This window comes from Carlito syrichta, unplaced genomic scaffold, assembly GCF_000164805.1.
Source record: "Carlito syrichta isolate Samal-C Ts95f unplaced genomic scaffold, Tarsius_syrichta-2.0.1 Scaffold145306, whole genome shotgun sequence".
Classification (NCBI taxonomy): domain Eukaryota; kingdom Metazoa; phylum Chordata; class Mammalia; order Primates; family Tarsiidae; genus Carlito; species Carlito syrichta.
The window spans coordinates 269104-290239 of NW_007089402.1; the positions used below are offsets into that span (position 1 = coordinate 269104).

The 21136-nt window shown below is 35.6% G+C and overlaps 1 protein-coding gene across 2 annotated transcripts in view; it reads left to right on the forward strand.

Moving 5' to 3' along the window:
* The window catches only part of EMSY (EMSY, BRCA2 interacting transcriptional repressor), a 104033-nt gene that overhangs the window by 57434 nt on the left and 25463 nt on the right, over positions 1-21136 (forward strand). For both annotated transcript variants that reach the window (XM_008050411.1, XM_021708745.1), the window contains 5 exons: positions 2450-2599; positions 5151-5321; positions 11743-11879; positions 14633-14806; positions 16415-16613. In XM_008050411.1, the coding sequence (XP_008048602.1) occupies positions 2450-2599; positions 5151-5321; positions 11743-11879; positions 14633-14806; positions 16415-16613 (831 nt within the window). The remainder of the gene's footprint in view (positions 1-2449; positions 2600-5150; positions 5322-11742; positions 11880-14632; positions 14807-16414; positions 16614-21136) is intronic.

Consider the following 21136-nt stretch of genomic DNA (forward strand, 5'->3'; position numbering starts at 1 on the left):
TGGCAAACTTTTTCCCAAGTGACACCCTTGCTTTAGGTACTGACTGCTAGGTGACAGGGTGAGGAGCTTGGCAGCAGTCTGAAGTCTCTCTGCTGGCCTTTCCTGGTGGTGGAATCACTGCCTCACAAGCTGGGGTGTGGGTGGTCAGTACTCCAGTGTTCTCAGTGGTGCTGTGCCCAAAGAGTCTTTGTCCAAAATTTAGGGGCTAGGTAAAATAAGAGAGCTCTTACCTCTCTACTGCACTTGCCCAGAACTTAGTCTTAGCAATAGGTAGCGGGGGGCAGGATGAGATAATCTGAAGTCTTGTTCTTCCTGAGAAGAAAGCCCTTCTGGGAACTGGGGAGAGAAGGAAACCTGTGTTCTTTACTTCAGCCACCTGGATTGTCCTCCTTGCTGAACTGGTAGCAGGGAAAGAAGACATGGTCTTGGTTTAAATGTTTTTCTTATTGAAATTTTGTAGATTTTCCTCAGTAAATATTTCTTCAATTGCTGTTTGCCTGTGGAATCATTTCCAGAGCCTTTAAATGGTGTTTTATATTTTTCACCCATTTCCCTGGATTACAGGGTCAGCAGGGCTCCTTATGCTGTCATGTCAGGAACCAATTTCTCGAATGGTTATAACCACATTGAGATTATCTTCTTTCCTAAAGGACTATAGAATTCTCCAGTGCACCTAACTGGGCCTGCTGTTTTTTTGGCAAAGGGGTGAAATGCTTACATTTTTTTTTCTGTGGAAATGTTTCTATTTATATTTTTCTCTTTTCTGGGATAACTATTGATAAATAATATTTTCCTAGAAAATTACCTATTTGATCCAGATTTTAAACTTATTTGCATACAATTGAGCAGAGTTGTCTTAGGACTCTCCTATTTTTTTTTTCTGTGTCTATGGTTATTTCTTTAGTGACTCTTTTTATATGTACCTTAAGCATTATTGTAATTCATTAATGAGATAATACTAGAAATCATTCCCCCCTATAAACTCACTGTTAAGAGTTATTACAATCAGATTTTTTATTTCCACAATAATAATTATTTATTGAATTCTTTATGCATTGGGCACTTTATACTTTTGTTTTATTTAAACTTTACAACAGCCCTATGAAATATGTATTAATAATATCTTAATTTTATGGGTGAGAAAACAGAGTCACAAAGATTATATAACTTGTCCTAGATGTTTAGTTTTGACTTATTTGTTGGCTATAAGAAGTTTAAAGTTATTTAAGACTATTAAATAAATAGATCTGTTTGCTTCCTAGTGTCTTAACCTACATCACCATCTAAAAGAGTAATATAATTCTTAGTTGTCTGTAACAATATATTTTATCACATGATTTATTTCAGTGAAAATACTGTAGTAGGGAAAAAGTGTTCCCAAAAGTTTTCTTCCTTAGTTACCAGTAATTAGCACTTACATTTGTAGTTAGCATAAGAAGTTTTCTTTTGAAGGAATATTTATGTTCAGAAAGTTAATGTGACAGTTATGGCATTGTAAATAAACATTTTGAAAATGTAAAACCAAATCATAATATCATCACCATAACATTTTAATTTTACTTTTGCATATTGCTTTCAAGTTTTTGTCCGCATGCATTTTTTTTGTGTAGGTACAGTAATAATGCTTTTTTAATGTCTCACATTTGACAAAGTGAGCTATTAAAAATACTTTTTTTTTTTTGAGTTGGCATCTCACTCTGTTACCCAGGCTGGAGTGCACAATCACAGCTCACCATAGCCTCTACCTCCTGGGCTCAGGCAATCCTTTTGTCTCAGCCTCTCGAGTAGTTGAGACTACAAGTGCATGCCACCATGCCTGGCTAATTTATTTTATTTTATTTTTTTTGTAGAGACAAGGTCTCGCTTTGTTGCCTAGTCTGGTCTTGAACTCCTGGGCTCAAGCAATCCTCCCACCTCAGCCTCCCAAAGTGCTGGAATTACAGGTGTGAGCCACCATGCCTGGCCTAAAATTACTTTTAAAAGTAGGTAATTTAAAAATTCAAACAAAACATGTTCTTAAATTTAAGGATTTGTGAGAACTCTTTGGTGGAGTTGGGAATATGTAAAAGCTACATTAACTTTTGTTTTGACTTGATATGCTAGTCCTTTCATCCTAAATATTTGAATGGAAAAGATTATTTACTAATAAGATTCAAGTCAAATGGATAACTTTGGTTTGAAATAATTTATATACCACAATCATAGACAAAATAAAAGATTTGTTTTTTTTTTACAGGCTTTATTAACGTAATATTTTAGTTGCATTCCTGAAATGAGGTGTATTAGGAAATATAGGAATTTGAAAAATAAAAGTTTAGTTTGATGAGCCTTAAAACTTCTCTTTAAGTAAGACTGAATAAATATGTGTGACTACTGCCCTCTTGGGTTGGCATAAGGGATATGTTTTTAAAAACAGTTTGTACTGAGATTTATCTTTTTTCTTTCAAAGGTGTTAAAATCATCACACAACAGGTTCAACCAAGTAAAATCTTACCCAAACCAGTGACAGCAACTCTACCTACCAGTAGCAACTCCCCTATTATGGTGGTTAGCAGTAATGGTGCAATTATGACAACTAAACTGGTAACCACTCCTACTGGTAAGTTTTCTTGAGCATCAGTTCATTCACTCATCCTACATTCATCAAACAATTTCTCTGTACCAGCAATATGCTTGACATTGGGGATGTAGAGATTAGTGAGACAGTTCTTCAAAGAGGCTTTTCTTGATTCTCATGCCCCTGCTGCTGTGAAATTAGCTTTCTCTTGCTTTCTTTCTGATGATCCTCTGTGGTTGTCCTAGACAGCACTTACCACAATTTCTTACTTAACTAGCTGTTTGTTGATTTGTTTAATGATGGTCTCCTTATTAGACCATAAGGTCTATGAGGGTAAGGGACCATAGCCATTTTCACCATATGTGTATAAAGCTGGTCTATGAGTTAGGTGTTCAGTCAGGGTTTGTTGAATGAATGAAAAAGGTCGCAATCACAAAACCTTACTCTGATGAGGTTGAGAATCTGTGTTACATTACAATGTAGTAAGCATTACTGATACTGAGAGAAGTAAAGGATGCCATTGTGCCCAGATAGGAAAACAGTGAGCCTATGCTTAGAGGAAGTGACAGTGTAAGACATTATAAATAGCACCATCCTTTGTGACCTTGAGCAGATTACTTAATCTCTCTAAATCTTTTTTCTTGTTTATTTAAATAGGATAATAATATCTGTGCCGTAACTTAATTTTAAGTATTAAATCAGGTTTATAAAAATTCCCCAACATAGTGCTCAGTAACAATTACTATTAATACTAGAATTAGCCATTACTATTATTTTAGATGTGTGTAACTCTTAAAACTTTTTGAGGAAGGTCAGTATTTAGGTGACAGAATCTAAATAGTGTAAAATGATACCTGTTTCAAGTTTGTAAGGTGTCATTTATTGACTAGTATGTAAAGTCTGTACCGACAGTGCACTTAATCTTCTTTAGGCTTTATTATTTCTATTTCCAGCAACTTGACATTAAGCAACTTGCCCAAGGTCACATAGCCAAAAAGAGACAAAACTGGGATTTGAGCCCAGATCTGTTTGACTCCAAAATCTATATTCTTTCTTTTTAAAATTACAGTAAAATATACATAACATGAAATTTACCATTTTCATGTTTACAGTTCATTGGCATTAAGTACTTTCCTATTGTTGTGTAACCATCAGTACCATCTAGCTCCAGAAATTTTCATCTTCCCAAACTGAAACTCTGTACCCATTAAACAATAACTCTTCATGTCTTACTTCCCCCAACTCCTGGCAACCACCATTCTACTGTCTGTCTTTATGCAAGCATGTGCTTTTAAACACTGTTATTCTTATGTTAAATTTTACACCAAGCTTTTCTCCATTTGGCACAGAGATAATAATGTTATGCATATATAATTCTTCATTTAGAAAGAGGCAGTGAAAAATAATATTGTGACTATGTTTATGTGTCTATTTCTTTTCCTGAAACAAAAGCTTAATTTGAATTTTTTAGTTATAATTCAGCAAATTCAATGTACATATTCACGTAGCATATTTACTTTGCATTAAATTTTTTTTCTCATGTAGATGTATGCTTGTAACCAATTTAAACCAATTTTACTTAATGTTCCTCTCTTCTTCCCTTTTTTGAGTAGTGGTTGTATGTTTAAAAGATGAACAACTTGCTAAAAGCAGTGTTTTTGTTTTTTAGGGGAGAGGTTAATTGAAAATGTATTGCAGGGGCCTCTCAAACTAATTATCATCAAAGAAATTTTTTCTGTTGAAGATGTTATCTTAATCTTTTTTTTTTTTCTTATTCTTCTAAGGCTATTAATTTTTGTTTAGGAATAGTCTTTCTGAGTGACTAGATTTATAAGAAACTACAACAGGCTCATTTGATTAGTTTTTAGTTCCTGTTTTGGAAAAGAGGAAAGTCTTAGAAACAGTAGAGAGGGTGTAAAATCTTTTGAGAGACATGAAAAAAAATATTCTAACAGGTCAGTTAAAGTTGAGGAAATATGTAAATAGAGAAAATTTCAAGCTAAAGAGAAATATTCCTGGCAACTCTTGGCAGCTTCAACTTTAATCTCTACTAAAATGATGGAATAACTCTTTGAAAGATGGAAATAATATTTAGAGGGGAGCAGAGTACAAAGCAATAAAAACCTGTAGAATTTTAGGCAAACAATAATGCCTTATTTGCCGAGTATTGACATTGAGTTTGGCACTAAGAAAGCATAAAACAGATGGAGAGACCTTAAAATCTATAGCAGAAATATCTAAAATGCTCTGGCAGGAAAGATGATTAAATTTAAGGTTTTTTTGGCATAAAACTAGTAGAAGAAGGGTAGTGGAGGAAGGGAACAGAGTTAGCTCTACTTTTTCTTGGGTTAATAATTTGATGCAACACATCACAAAATTTTATATGTAAAATTAATTTCAATTGACTTGGCTGTAGTACTTGCTATATGTGTTGAAAACTGGCTGTAAAATTATAAATTAATGTCTTGACACCTTGAAATTTCATTTCAAGTTAAAGCAATGTAGATTATATTGACTTATAGTTAAACTATATAAATTATCATTCTTCTATAAGTAATGACAAGTTTTTCTTTTGACTTTTCCCTTTTTATAGGCACACAAGCAACCTATACACGGCCAACTGTGAGCCCATCTATAGGTCGGATGGCTGCAACCCCTGGAGCTGCAACCTACGTGAAAACTACCAGTGGTAGCATCATTACAGTAGTACCCAAATCATTAGCTACCTTGGGGGGCAAGATAATTAGCAGTAATATAGTTTCTGGTAGGTATATCTGAAATATATTAAGGGTGAAGGGGTCTACAGTGAGAGGAGAAAACATACTTCAGTATTGAAGGATTCTGTTGGATCTGTTTTCTGCTTGGAAAAGCTTTGGTTTCAATCCTTATGTTTAGTGATTAAATGTAGTTTTTAGTTTAGTATTAAATATTTATATATAAAGCTTTGTTCTAAAATAGGACTTTTAGTAGCTATTAATCAAATGAAAAGATTATGGTTTATAATTGCATCAAGATTTTTTCATTTTCCTTCTCCCATTTTTCAATCCATTCAGATATCATAACAACTCTGAAATAAAGACAGGTTTGGGTTTGGAGAAATCAAATCGACCTGTCCAAGGCCATACGAGCTAGATAGTGAATTATTGGTATTTGTTTCTCTAAATATGTTTGAGAGAACATTTCTTATAATTCCAATTTCTGATGTCACTTTAGCGTATTTAAATACTTGCTTTGCACCATTTATATTAACTGTTTGCTTTTCAAAAACATTTACTTTAATAGTGAAGACTTACCATCTGCCTATTTATTGGTGTATTGGAACCATACCTGGTTTTTATTGGCTCATTCATCCCTGTAGTATTTGAGTTGTGGACCCTAATGTGGAATGTTAACATGGCATCTGTTTTCACTGATTATTATTTTTTAATTAAAATGATGTAAATAGTCTCTGATTAAGTGAGACTTATAGACTTTAACTGTCTACCATTTTTGTAGACTAGTCGTATTTTGTATGTCCCAGGTGGGTTATTCTAACATTTTAAAGTTAAGGGATTTAAATTCCTGGCAATAATTAGATGTTGCTGATAAGTCAGGGAGTTAAAAAAAAAAAAAAAGATAGGGCATGATATTGGCATAAAGCACTATATTTAAAGCTGTTAATTTTGGCTGCACTTTTAAGTGTAAGTGAGAAAACCCAATGTTTGCCAGACTGAGGAGGGTGAAACCAGTAGGGAAAGAATCATCATACTCTGACTTTTAAGAGGCTATTTTAAATAACACAGTTAAAGCTTAAATTATAATTTATTACTTGACAGTATCTTTAAATAGCATAAAGCACTCATTAAACATTTGTCAAAAAGTGATTATGTTTTTTATGACCTTAAGGATTTTACCTTACTTGTATATAAATTTATAGTACTAGATTGAAGGAATGTTTAGATGTCATGAGGCCTCTATTTTCAGACCTTATTCGTAATATAGCTGCTTGGTACCTGGTTAGAACAACACAAGCCAGCAAAGAAGAAATGTGATCTGAAATATATACCCTATCCACTTGTCATATTATCCTCCTTTGTATTTAATTATAAAACCATTCATGGTTAGTTGTTATTTTAAGGCATGGGTATATATGAGATGAGTTCTTAAACTTTTCCAACACTATAGGATATGCTTGGCATATAGTTGAAACAAGTTTTTTTTTTTTTTTTTGAGTCAGAGTCTCACTCCGACGCCCAGGCTGGATTGCAGTGGCACACTCAAGGCCACTTGAGCATTGATTTGCTGGGCTCAGGTGATCCTTCCGCCTCAGCCTTCCAAGTTTCTGGAACTACAGGCGCATGCTACCATGCCCGGCTAATTTTTTCATTTTTATTGTAGAGATGAGGTGTCACCAAATTGTGCAGGCTGTTTTCCAACTCCTGGGCTCAGGCAGTCCTCTTGCCTTGGTCTCCCAAAGTGCTGGGATTATAGGATTCAGCCACCGCACCTGGCTGAAACAATTTTATTCCTTGCATGTAGTGTATTACTTATCTGCCTCTTGCTTTGCCGTTTGCCATTTTTATTCCAAATAACCTCTCTTTCCTGGTTGCTCTAAACTGATCCTTATGTTACACATCATTATTCTTTATAAAGACAGTTCTCTTATTTTATGTTCTTTTTTTTCGTCCATGATACCTGGGACTGTAGGTTGGTTTATTGGACCCTTATTGTCTTTTCATAGTAAACTAGTAAGCCTGGTTGAACTAATTTAAACATCTGCCTTTATCCATGAGCAAATGCTGATTCTAGAGTCCCCTCTCCCTCAAACAAAAAAAGAAATAATTTTTAAAAATACACTCAGGCATCTAGTTGTAAGAATAGAAGGTTAAAAAAAAGATACATTCTCATTGTGGGAGAATTTGAAAGATACAGAAAAGTACAAAGAAAATTAAAAATCCATGATTTTTAACCATTCATAAAATTTGTTAAAACTTAGGTATTTTTAAAATTTCTTTTTCTATCCATTTGTTTGTATAAATGTGTTTGTATATATTTTTTTCAAAATTGAATTAGAATCTAATATAATCAGTTTTTATTTTTATTTCATATAATAATATTCTCATGCTTCTAAGCATATGTTGACATCTTCCCCCTCAATGGCCACATAATATTTCCTCATATAATGTACCATTATTTAGCCATTTTATTATTGTTAAAAGTTGCTTACAGGATTTTTGTCATTATAAATAATCCTATGATGAATATTATTATACATAATTTATTATTATACATAAGTTACTTCCTCTGAATAAATATCCTAGACGACAAGTTAATACTTCAAAATACTTTGTTAGACTAAGCAATTAAATGGAAGCCATGACTATCTTTATATGAACTCATATCTTATAGAGTCAAATAGTTATATGGGTATATGAGAGACTATCAGATTTGTAAGTTTTTTGTAAGCTTTGCTGAGGATTAGTTGAAGAATCATAGTCTTTTTATGCAGAAGATTGGATTCTTCAGAGTTGTACTCATCTTGACTTTGAGGACTTTATGAGAACTTGTGACAATGACAAAACTTTAATTCTCTTGAATTAAAGAGTACAGTGTCCAGGCAAGGAACTGTTGTTTACATGCTTTTTCATTCATTCATGTTTTTGAGTAAAGCAACATAAAACATTACCCAAGAGACTAAGGTTGTCAGGTGATTTAAGGATCTGTGAATAGTAAGGTCTGAGCCAATACATTTGTGTTCTTCTTTAAGGTTACCTACTATAATGTCTAAACTTTTGCATGCATCTTTTTATAAATTAGAATCCCTGGAATTTGTTATGTCATAGCCCATTATGATCCAAATGGGATTCATTTATTTGCACCTGGATCTTGACTCTTTATTTTTATTTTTTTGAGTTGGGATCTCAGTCTGCTGCCCAGGTTGGAGTGCAGTGACACAACCATGACTCATCACAGCCTCGACCTCCTGGGCTCGAGTCAAACTCCTGCCTCAGCCTTCTGAGTAGCTGGTACTTTAGGTGTACACCAACATGCTTGGGCAATTTTTAAATTTTTTTTTGTAGAGATGAAGTCTTGCTATGTTGCCTCTTACTTCAGGGCTCAAACAGTCCTCCTGCCTTGGCTTTCCGAAGTGCTGAGATTACATGTGTAAGCCACCATGCACGGCCTTTGACTCTTTATAAGAAAAAACTACATAGGTGGGTTCTCTGATATGCTATGAGCCAGATACTGTGCTAGATGTTGTAATACATGGGGATGTACATGAGTTTTGTTCTCTGTCCTAAAGAAGGCAAGCCAAGTAAGTTTGTATAGTTCTATTGTAACATGAGAACTGTAGACTGACTACTTTGAAAGCATTGAAGATGACCTTAATCTTTAATGAGGAATACTTCTTTCTTCGATAGAACATCGATATCCCCTGAGATATAGGAACATGCTCACTGTAACTTCAGTCATTTATAATTGATAATTCATCATAAATTTTATTTTAATATAATATCAGACATAGCTTTCCTCGTGCTATTTCTTTTTCTTCTATTTTCTAACATCCTTCCCACCACATTTTGTTAAGCTTGTAGACTTGGTTTGCAGCAATCTCATAGATTGACATATCTCTTTAATGGAAGGGATTAGACATTAGAGATAAACATAATTCACTTGTTAAGCAAGTTTTGTCAAAAAGTGGTCTTTGTATTTTGGTGTAGAATTAAAAGCATGGGTTATATTTCTTTGAGGTAGTTTTAAATACTTTCTAAAAGCACTTTTCATTAATTAAATGTTTGATAAAGCAGTATCAAGTCTATACAGTCAATCACATATGCAGAATTGGAGTTATTAATTAAGAGTTGATGTTGGTATAAGGGAATAATGGGCAGCTTGGTTTTTGTGATTCTAAACAGCTCAGCTCACTTATAGAAAAAAATACTTTTTAATGTAACCTCTGAATGTATTATACCCTGGGCTGATGAGATACTAGATAATGGCAAGTATATAAGAAGATATTTTTATAGTAGTATTTCCAAAATTAACATATGACTAGAATATACTTATTCTTAGTGCAATTTGTTTTAAAACTCTAATAAAGAGTGTTAAGATTTTCCAGTGGAAAATAATTTAAAAATTTTCTTTGCAAATATATTGGTTGTTTTTACTAAATAACTATTCTGTACTTAGTCATTTGAATAGTGATATAGCTGGGTATGGTAGCTCATGCCTGTAATCCCAGCACTTTGGGAGACAGAGGCGAGAGGATCGCCTGAGCTCAGGGGTTCGAGATCAGCCTGAGCAACATGGTGAGACCTCGTCTCTACAATAAATAAATAAAAAGTCAGCCTGACATAGTGGCATGTGCCCGTGGTTCCAACTACAAGGAAGACTGAGACAGAAGAATCGGCCCGAGTCCAGCAGGTCAAGGCTGTGGTGGCCATGAGCGTACTACTGCACTCCAGCCTGGGTGACAGAGTGAGACTCCAACTCAAAAAAATAACTGAAATAAAATAAGAAAAGTGATATATAGGCTTATAGGAGAAGAATATGATGTGCGCCGTTTTTATAGGCAGAAGAAATTAGAGGAGCAAAAGTCATACTGGGACTGGTATGCTTAGGGACCAGTGTGGAGATCAGCACACGGAAGGAGAGATATATGTTGAATAACCCTAAAAATTAAAGTCTGACAAAACCTGGAAAGCTAGGCAGAGGAGTTTGGGCCTTGTGTGGGAGATAATGGGAATCCATAATAAAGAAGTTGTTTGTTAGATGGGAATTTACAATGTGTACCCTGGGGTAGGAACTAATTAGATCAAATTAAGGGCCACATTATGTAGTAGTTTGAAACACAAAAGGGGAAGTCGGAACTAGGGATACAGTAGGGATTGGGAGGTTTTTAACTAGTTTGATATGTTCCAGGTTCTTGGCATATGAAGTTAGTTTTTTTAGGATGCTTGATATGACAGGGAGTACCAGAGCTGTTTGCATGATAAAGAAACTTGAAATAGGCAGTTTGGGAAAGGAGATGAGGCTGTTGAGCTGGCATTGATGACATTTTGAAAGAAGGCATGTTGGTGACTCATTGAGTTCATTCACATACTCGTTGAACATCTATTACTTGATAATTGCCATTCACTGTTGCTAAACACTGAAGAATCAGTGACATCAAAAGATACAGTGTAGAGCTTAAAAGGGACACTCATTTTGGTTTGGGATGGGCAAGACAAGCAGTGGATCAAAGATTTGCATTAAGATTTCCAACTTGAGCAATTAGAAATATATGGAGTACAAATTTGATAGGTGTAGGTTTGATAGGTAGAAGAGAAGAGAAGCAGATTATAGAAGGATGGGGAGAGAGGCAAGATAATATTATGCTTGGATCAGTAGATATAGACCTATTAGATAGATTTTAATAGTTGAAAATATGAATTCACATATGTAGCTATAAATTAGAGTTTTATCCACACACTTTCCAGAGTGCTGCAGCTTACAAAAAGCACATACTGAATCTGTGACTTGGTCTGTGTACCAGTGTTTACTTTGTCTTTTTTTTTTTTTTTTTTTGAGTAAGAGTCTCACTCTGTTGCCCAGGCTGGAGTGCTGTGGCATGGTTACAGCTCACCATAGCCTTCAACTCCTGAATTTAGGTAATTCTCCTGCCTTAGTCTCCCAAGTGCTGGGATTACAGGTGTGAGCCACCATGCCCAGCCTATTTCACCTTTTTTAGTCACACAAAAATACATGGCTTATTTCTTATTATAAATTTTCTCTAGAGTCCAGTCTTGTATGTATGTCTCATGTTCTTTTTTTGAAGTGTTTTCCCATCACACTAGTCATGTAGGTGTATTACTGGGTTTGGAATAAATGCATGTTATGGAACAGAGATTCTGATTTGTTTCATTTAACTAGTCAGAAAGGAAATATTGATGAGGAAACTGATAGTGGTATTTTTAGATTCCAAGTTTGGTGTGTGGGTCCTCAGATGCTAAAAAGATGCCTGCTTTAAGAGTCAATTCTTAATATTCTTTCATTCTGGGATGACTTATGCCTTACTATTCCAAGCCTTCATTTTCATCCTCATGATTTCACATTATCTCGGGATGACATTGACTATATATATGAAATTGTATACAACACAAATAAAAATAACCAAATATCACCAGTTCTTAACTCAGGCCTCCTTTTCTTCCTTCTTCTCTAAGGAACGACTACCAAAATCACTACAATCCCAATGACTTCCAAGCCCAATGTGATTGTTGTGCAAAAGACTACAGGAAAAGGAACGACCATTCAAGGCCTCCCGGGCAAAAACGTTGTCACAACATTACTAAATGCTGGAGTAAGTAAGAGCTTGGACTGCAGACTTAGCATTCCACTGAGGATTTTAAAGGCCAGATATACAAGTATTTACATAAGGATTTTAGAACCCTACAATGGCCAGGATAGCTTGGAAGTGATACAGTAGCTCTCAAAGCACCACCAACTGATGCCATTTTTCACAGTAGTTTCTAAAATATGTTGCTTATACTTGCTCATAGCTAGCTTGCTTGTGACCATGATTAGATGTTTACTGCAGGGGAACTTCTTTTGCAGTATTATGTTATTCCTGCTTAAGGCCAATAGTATTACCCTAATATTTGGCCTAGACTGAGCAAAGAGAAATATTTCAGATTTAGACTAAGCTAATTGATAGGGACTTTTTTTTTTTTAAAACTCTTTGAGCTAGTGAAAAAGAATCAAATAAATTCGTTTGATTCATTTATAATTCCGGAGGCAGTTGCTTACACAAATCTGGCTTCGATTCTTAGTATTGTAGTTGTTTGACTTTGGGTGACTTATTCTAGTTCCCCTTCTTAATTTCCTCATCTATACATTGAGAATGATAAGCATTACCAGTGGGTGATGTTCAGTAACTGGTAGCTATTTCAGAAGTGCTTGGAACAGTGCCTGGGTATAGGAAATCCTCAATCATTGATTTTCTTGTTGTTGTCATTCTTGGTACTTAACTATGTAGGTTTGATAGTATCTCTCTACCTTGCCTGACTTCGCTAGAAAATGGAGTGCTATACTCCATTTAAGTAGATCTTATAAAAGCATCATCGTCTTTACAATGTTGGTAGGGGTCCAGCATTAGTTTTTTTTCAACATGTGGGAAAACCTAGATTGTTCCTAGCCTGAATTTACATAAGTCAAGAGCAAAGGCCAGGATTAGAATTCAGATTTTTGGAACCCTTTGTAGTGTGATTTGAATGCATTGTACGAGTCATGTGTGAATCATACCTGTTAGATGTATTTGCTAGCAACGATTTGACAACAGGCAATGCTAGTAAAACAAGCATATCAACATATAAGACCATCTTCTTCACCACATAGGCCCTTACACCTGTATTCACCACTTGCTCACCTGTGCATGCCCACAACACACATAAAAAGAACTTTTCCAAAAAAGAGCCTGCTAGTTGGCTTTCTTTGGCTTTGAATGGGTCATTATACTTGGACAGGGCCTGAGGTGAATGGATTGCCTGAGTCCATGGGTTCGAGACCCATCTGGGCAGGCAAGACCTCATCTCCAATAAAATCAAAAAATTAGCCGGGCGTGGTAGCGCGTACCTGTGATTCCAGCTACTCGGAAGACTGAAGTGGAAGGATCAACAGAGCCCAGCAGGTCGAGGCTGCGGTGGCCAGGAGCAGCCACTGCACTCCAGTCTGGGCGACAGAGTGATTCCAACTCAAAAAAAAGAGTAAAGCAAAAAGTGGAAAAAATAATAAAGCAGGTGAAGGTATAGAAAATGGTGAAAGGTTAATGGGCATAAGGTATATAGTTAATAAAGTGATATTAGTAATATGCTAATAGTAAAACATGGGGAGCACCCTAAGCTTTTTCTTCCTTCGTTTCTTTTTTTTTTTTTTTGGAATTGGAGTCTCACTCTGTCCCCCAGGCTGGAGTACAGTGACACACTCAGGGCCACTGCAGCCTCAACCAGCTGGGCTCAGGTGATCCTTCCGCCTCAGCCTTCCAAGTAGCTGGAACTATAGGCTCGCGCCACCACGCCTGGCTAGTTTTTTTGATTTATTGTAGAGATGAGGTCTCGCTAAGTTGCCCATGCTGGTCTCGAACCCTTGGGCTCAGGTAGTCCTCTCACCTTGGCCTCCCAAAATGCTGAGATTCTTCCTTTTTTTCTTATATATAACCTTAGAAAAAATCTTACTATCTCTGCTGATTTTGTATCTTGCCTATACTTTTTCACATATATATTCTGCTATCTGTCTATCTACCTATTTATTTATTTATGTATTTATTTGACTCAGGAATCTCATTTTGTTGCCCAGACTGGAGTGCAGTGGCATGGTCATGGCTCACTGCAGCCTCTGCCTCCTAGGCTCAAGCAATTCTCCCACCTCTGCCTTATGAGTAGCTAGGACTACAGATGTTCACCACCATGCCTGGCCAATTTTTAAAAAATCTTTTTTGTGGTGTTACCTACGCTGGTCTCAAACTCCTGTGATCAAGCAGTTCACCTACCTCAGTCTCCCAAAGGCTAGATTACAGGCATGAGCCACTGTACCTGGTACCCTTATAATTTAATATATGTGGAACTTAAGGAGTTTATTTTGTGTGTGTACATTTAGCTGCTGGCATATGGCACAGTCATTTTTTTATTACATAAATATTTCAGGTCAATTGAAAATGACTGTGGGGGGATAAAACTTATAATTCCAATTCTTAGAGATATGCATTGTTAACAGTTTACTATATGTTCTTCCATAATTTTCTGACTCGATTATGTATGTATTCTATAAATGGGACAGTATAATAAGTATTCTTACATGAGGAAATTTTTAAAAAATTCACTCCTCACTAGACTTGGTTGAAAAGACTTGATCTTTTCAACCAAGTCATTGGCCAGATGACTTTTAAGATCTTTTCAACCAAGTCTAGGATTTTTGATCACCTGGAAGCATTATACTTTGTTCTATAATCTATAGTTCTTTTCCTATCATCTTGGTAAAAACCTTTCTCTGATATTTCAGTAAGAGGACAATTTTTATCATTTAAATTCATACAAATCTCTTATAATCATTTCCGTTTAGGGAGAAAAGACTATTCAGACAGTGCCAACAGGAGCAAAGCCAGCTATCATCACTGCTACAAGACCCATCACCAAAATGATTGTAACTCAGCCAAAAGGAATAGGTTCCACAGTTCAACCAGCAGCTAAAATCATCCCAACAAAAATTGTTTATGGGCAGCAGGGGAAAACACAGGTATGCTACAAGAAATGGTGGGTTTTCTTGGCTCTCATATATTTTAAATTCTTAAAATCCCCAGGTAGAAATTTGAAGGAAAGGATCAATAATCTTTAAACAATCAGATTATTAACAGTTATGATTGAATTCATATATTGTCACAACCTGTGTTTCTTTCTTCGGTACTTTTAAAAAATATCTAAATATGTGTGTGAAGCTATGAGCAAAGATTGTGGGAAAAGAATTCATTTGGAATAAAACTTGCTGATTTGAGTTGTGGATAGTTGAGGGAGGATGGTAATTATTCAGAATCTATCAAAGAAAAATACTTGTTATAAACCAAAGTGTCCTCTAAAACATTTTATTTACTTATAAAATTTGCTTTACTTGAACCCTTCATGATGAAGGGTTCATATAAAAATCTCTTAAGTTTTCAACCAATGCAAAATAATGCAACTTTTCTGAAAATCTGCCTAGGCAGTTTAGGCTCAGGATTTAATTATATGCTGCTAGGCTACTATTTATTTTGTAGGTACTTTACTTTTCTGAGACTAACAAAGAAAGCAGTATCAGCTTTGGTCAACAAGTGCTATCCTAGAATTTTTATAAAAGGTATTAATTTAACTTTAATAATTTACCTTTAGAATATGTTTCCTCAGAATTGTAGCCAAATAGTTATACAGATCTAAAAACAAAAAGTTTGTGACAAATCCAAACAATAACAGTTCAACAATAACAGTTTCATTTGCTCCATCATCTAAGTTATGGTATAAACTATATTTTTATTCTTGAACTCTTAGAAATGGGTAAGTTAATAGAGTTCACAAAGGTTTAGGATCTTTTGTATGGTAGAAATAATTAATTGCGATGAATTAGCATTTTTATCCTGTAGACCCAATTGAAATTAACTCCTAGAGTTCAAAATTTGAAGTGGAGTGGTCCAGTTTGAAACATGTCTCCCATTTCACTTGTTACAGTGTCTGTGGTTTTGGTTTTTGCTGGGAGTTGTTTAGCCCCAGGTTCCGTGTTGCTTCTGATAGTTGTTTAAATCAGCATTTGTCTGGGGTTTTTTCAACGATTACTTAGGTCCCAAGCAAGTTTACTTTATGCAGCTGTGTCAGTTAGGAATTTTATCTGGTTCCTAATGAAAAGAAACTTGAAGAACAGTGGCTCAAGCAGATTAGGGTTTATTTTTATTATGTTAATAAAATTTCAGAGGGAGGAAGTCCTAAACTGATAGTGCAGTGCAAAAATTCCATTAGGAATCTAGGCTCCTTGTGTCTTTTTGTTGTGCCATCCTCAGCTTGTGGCTGTCATTCTACTCTACAGTCTACAGGTCGTAAAGCAACTCCTAAAGTCATTATAGGCAAGAATAAACAGACACAAAGGCTCTTACCAGAATCATGGCTATTGCAGTCTGGCATGTACCACTTAAAATGTTGCATGTAACTTATACTATAATTTGTCTGTAGATTGTATTAATCTTTGATTAACAGTGCTGTGCCCAAAGTATAATAAATGTACAGAATATTTTCCATACCAGGAAAATAGTAGTTTATGACCCAGAAGTTTAGCATTTTAAATAGTGTTCCAAAATTTTATCTCAATGTATTTCTGCTTTTCTAGGTTCTTATTAAACCCAAACCGGTGACTTTTCAAGCCACAGTTGTTAGTGAACAAACAAGACAGCTGGTAACAGAAACATTGCAGCAAGCATCCAGGGTAGCAGAGGCTGGTAATTCATCTATTCAAGAAGGAAAAGAAGAACCACAGACTTATACAGATAGTAGTTCCTCTTCTACAGAGTCCTCCCAGAGTTCCCAAGGTAAGATATATTTTACTTCTGATTTATATAAGTACTGCTGACATAGTGCCCTAGATCAAAAATAGAAGTTGCTTCTAGGGATCTCACAACAAATGTGTATGCTTTGATTTGCCAGTTCTTTTGGTTTTATTTCCTTTTGTTTGGTGTTTAATCAGTGAGCTTAATTTTTATTTTTAGTAAAGCTAACCATTCTTTCCTGTATGGCATATGATCAAATAATTGGTAAAGTTTACATGATGATTTTGTCAGGCAGGTAATATAAAACTGGGTTGAGCTGTGATTCCCAGATGGCTGTTTTCATATTCTTCATATTTGGTTTGGATAAGTAGGGGAAGAAGTTTGCAAGGAAATGAATATACATTTTGAAATGGTCACTGAACCTTGAGAAAGAATCAAGGTGGCCAGAGGTAAGCTATAAGTGGGCTGTAAGTAGGGTGACTGTGCAATCCAGTTTGCATGGGATAAGTCCTAGTTTGTATATAGTGTTCTCTTTCGCTCTCAAAATTATCCCAATGATAATTATATGATTGTCCTAATTATGAAGAGGGAAGCTAGACTCTACAGTGTGAAATTCTTTGTCCTCGGTGCTGTTTTAATCATGTTGCTCTTCTAGAAATTCTCTTGAAATAAACTCATGAGCATACTCTTTGAGATCTTCTACATATCTAGTACTCATGTCTCAGTTATCTTAACTGCCCTTATTGTCAGGTGGTTTATTTATGCCTGTGCTTAGGCACTCTGATGCATATAAGCAAATCTGTTTATCTTTCCTTGTTCTTTCCCCACTCTCTCCATTCCCTCTCCCTGCCTCCTTATTATGCTCTCTGGATTGTTTCTTAGCACCATTGCTTTTCTAACGCACAGTCTTCATGTTGTGCAAAAACTTTATTATTTTAACTCTTTGATGAAATCTTTTTAGATTAGTTTTACATGGTTCATGTGGCTAATTAGTCCATTAATTTGACTTGATAATTACTTATTAGTTTATACTATGTACTGAGTATTGTGCTAGACCCTATAGATACTGAGTAAAATATACTTCCTGCCCTCCAGGAGCTTAGACTCTAGAATAGTGGTTTAAAAAAATTCACATCAACTCCAGTATAAGAATTGTATTAGTAACAAACAAAAAAAATGCCAAAGGCTGAAAGTTCATGCTCCAGTGAAGAGAGGATGAGAAAATTTCATGAAGAAGGTAGCATTCTTGAAAACTCATCAATTAAATATAAATTAAAATGTTGATTTTTAACAAATAATATGGCAGTCATTTTTAGAATGGCAGCATATTTTCAGTGATAGTAAAATATTCTGAGTTTGCTAAGATTCACTTTATCATTTTATATTAATTATGAATCAGTTTAAGTGCTAGTTAGTTACACTTGAGTGATGCTTATTCTCCAGTCATTTCTTTTGGACTTACTGATTTAGTATTTATGGATTCCATTCTCTGGTCAACCAATCAGCTGCTTTTCATCTTTTATTCAGTCTACAGTTCCTTGAATAATGGTGACCTTTTTGCTCTCGGGAAATGTTTTCATAGAGGGCAGGTAAAATTTTTAGCTTATGAGTTGGTACCAAAAAGGGGACATAAACAGTAGAAGTCTATATATACTTAAGCTCAGGTTATCCTTTGAAATTGCTAGTCCTTTCCTAAAGGAGCTATGAACCAATCAGTACTTCTCAAACATACCATTTAATTAGGTAAATCTTCAGTTTTCATTCTAAGAATGCAACAAAAACTTACTTTATTTATTTTTTTAGATTGAAAAATATAGTTTGTTTACAAAGTAAAAGAGAGAGAGAAGAAGAAAGGAGGTAAGATTCACCTCCCCAAGGTAGGGGAGGAAACATGGCAGCCATAACTTAAAGAGCCACATGGACACACCAGAGTTTAACAAAGCAATGACTATTTTTATTTATTTAGTGTCTTTCATTGTGTATTAATTTTTAAAAATATGCTATAACAGAAAGTTTTCACAATTCAGAATGGACATAGTTGGCTACAAAGCCAATTTTTATAATTTATGCTTGTCCCTTCCTCCATCTCCTTGTATAGCTAGCTACTTAGTACATTCTCACAAAGGCTAGAGCTGGAATATATATGCTGTGATTTAAAGAGAAAAGGATTAAGATTTTGGTCAGTATAAGGTTATATTGATTTTTAAAGTATATGAGGGCCATATGGAAATGTAAGTGCTGTATAGCGATTCATTTCTCCATTGCATTACTGCTTTTGTAGTTTTTAGCCACGATTTCTTTTTTTTTGAGTTGGAGTCTACTCACTTCGTTGCCCAGGCTGGAATTCAGTGGCACGCTCAAGCCACCCCGGCGTCGATCTGCTGGACTCTGGCGATCCTTCCGCCTCAGCCTTCCAAGTAGCCATAACTACAGGCACGTGCTACCACGCCTGGCTAATTTTTTTATTTATTGTAGAGCCGAGGTCTCGCCAAATTGCCATGGCTGGTCTCAAACCCGCAGACTCAGGCAATCCAGTCGCCTTGGTCTCCCAAAGTGCTGGGATTACAGGCTGAGCCACCAAGCCCAACCCATTTACCTTTGTTTAAGTAACTTTTTCTTTTGCTGTAATTTTAGACTTACAGAATAGTTGCAAGAATAGTGAAAAAGATATTCTATGTATACTTTTAATTTTTACCTAGACTCACTGCTTATTTACTTACTTACATTTTGCCTTATTTGCTTCGTTGTTGACTCTTTCTCTGCCCACTTCTACTATGTGTGTGTATGTTCTTAAAATTTCTTAATCATTTGAGAGTAAGTTGTAGGTATGTTTTTTACACGTACATTTGTAGACTTATATTTTTTTAAGGGTTATTCTCTCTATAACTAAGTTATAGTTATCAAAATCAATAAATTTATTGTTAAAATACTATTGTCTCATTTACAGTCCACAATCAATATCATTAATTGCCCAGTAATGTTCTTTTTTTGAAAAAAATTTTATTTTAAAGATGTGGAGTACAATTCAGGGTTAGGTATACAAATATTCATTATGCAGGTACCCTTGTTGATAAGGCACGCCCCCTCTCTCCCCTGGCAGTTTCCCATTACTGCCAATCCTGCCCTACCCCAGCTCTCCCCAGCAGTTTTTCACTACTGCCAATCCCTTTCTTATAGTATTATGATAATTATTCAAGATCCGCTTATGAATGAGAACATGTGATATTCAGTTCTTTGTTTCTGTAATAGATTTGTTATAGATTCTAATTCCATCCAAGTTGCTGCTAAGTTCGTAATTTTGTCCTTTATGGCTGTGTAATATTCCATCATGTATATGTACCACATTTTTTAAATCCAGTCCTCTTTCAGTGGGCAGCATGGATGGTTCCATGCTTTTGCTGTTGTGAATAATGCTGCAATAAACATGCGTGTGCAGGTATCTTTTTCACAGAGTGATTTGAGTTCCTCTGGGTATATTCCCAGAAGGAGGATTGCAGGGTCGTATGGAAGGTCTATTTTTAGATCTTTAAGGAATCGCCAGGCCGGGCTCGGTGGCTCAGCCTGTAATCCCGCGCCTTTGGGAGGCTGAGGTGAGTGGATTGCCTAAGCCCGCGGGTTCGAGACCCGCCTGGGCAGTGAGACCTCATCTCTACAATAAATCAAAAAGTCAGCCAGGCGTGGTAGCGCATGCCTGTAATTCCGGCTACTCGGAAGGCTGAGGTGGAAGGATCACCGGAGCCCAGCAGGTCGAGACTGCGGTGGCTGGGAGCAACCACTGCACTCTAGTCTGGGCAACAGAGTGAGACTCCAACTCAAAAAAAAAAAAAGGAATCGCCAAACTTTTCCACAGAGATTGTACTAGTTTACACTTCCACAAACAGTGTAGAAATGTTCCCTTTTCCCGGATCCTCTCCAGTATCTGTTGTTTTTTGAGTTATTGATGATGGCCACAATAATGTTTTTTATAGATTTTTTTTCCCCTGTCCACAGTCCCACTCAAGATCATGCATTGCATTTAGTTGCATTTAGCTGTCATGGTTCTTTATTCTCTATAACTTTAAATGACCCTTCAGCCTTTCTTTACATTTCTTGACCTTGATATTTGAAGAGATAGATCAGTTAATTTATAGAATATTCTCAATTTGGATTTGTTTGATATTTTCTCATGATTAGGTTCAGAAATAATCCCACAGGTGTGATATTGTATCCTTAGTTTTATCTTATCAGGAAATGCATGATGTCATTTTGTCCCAGTATAGATCATGTTAACACTGGTCATTTGATTAAGATGATGTCTTCCAGTTTTCTCCACTATACAGTTAGCATAGTTTTCTTTGAGCGTAATAGTAATTTGTAGGAAGGTACTTTGAGACTGTGTAAATATCATGTTCCTTATCAAACACTTATCCACTAGTTTTAACATCCAGAGTTGATTTTCTGTGTTGCTTTTTTTTTTTATTATAAAGATGTGGGGTACAATTCAGGGTTAAGTATACAAACGTTGATTATGTAGGTACCCTTGTTGATGAGTTATGACCCTTCCCTCGCAGTTTCTCCCTCAACTG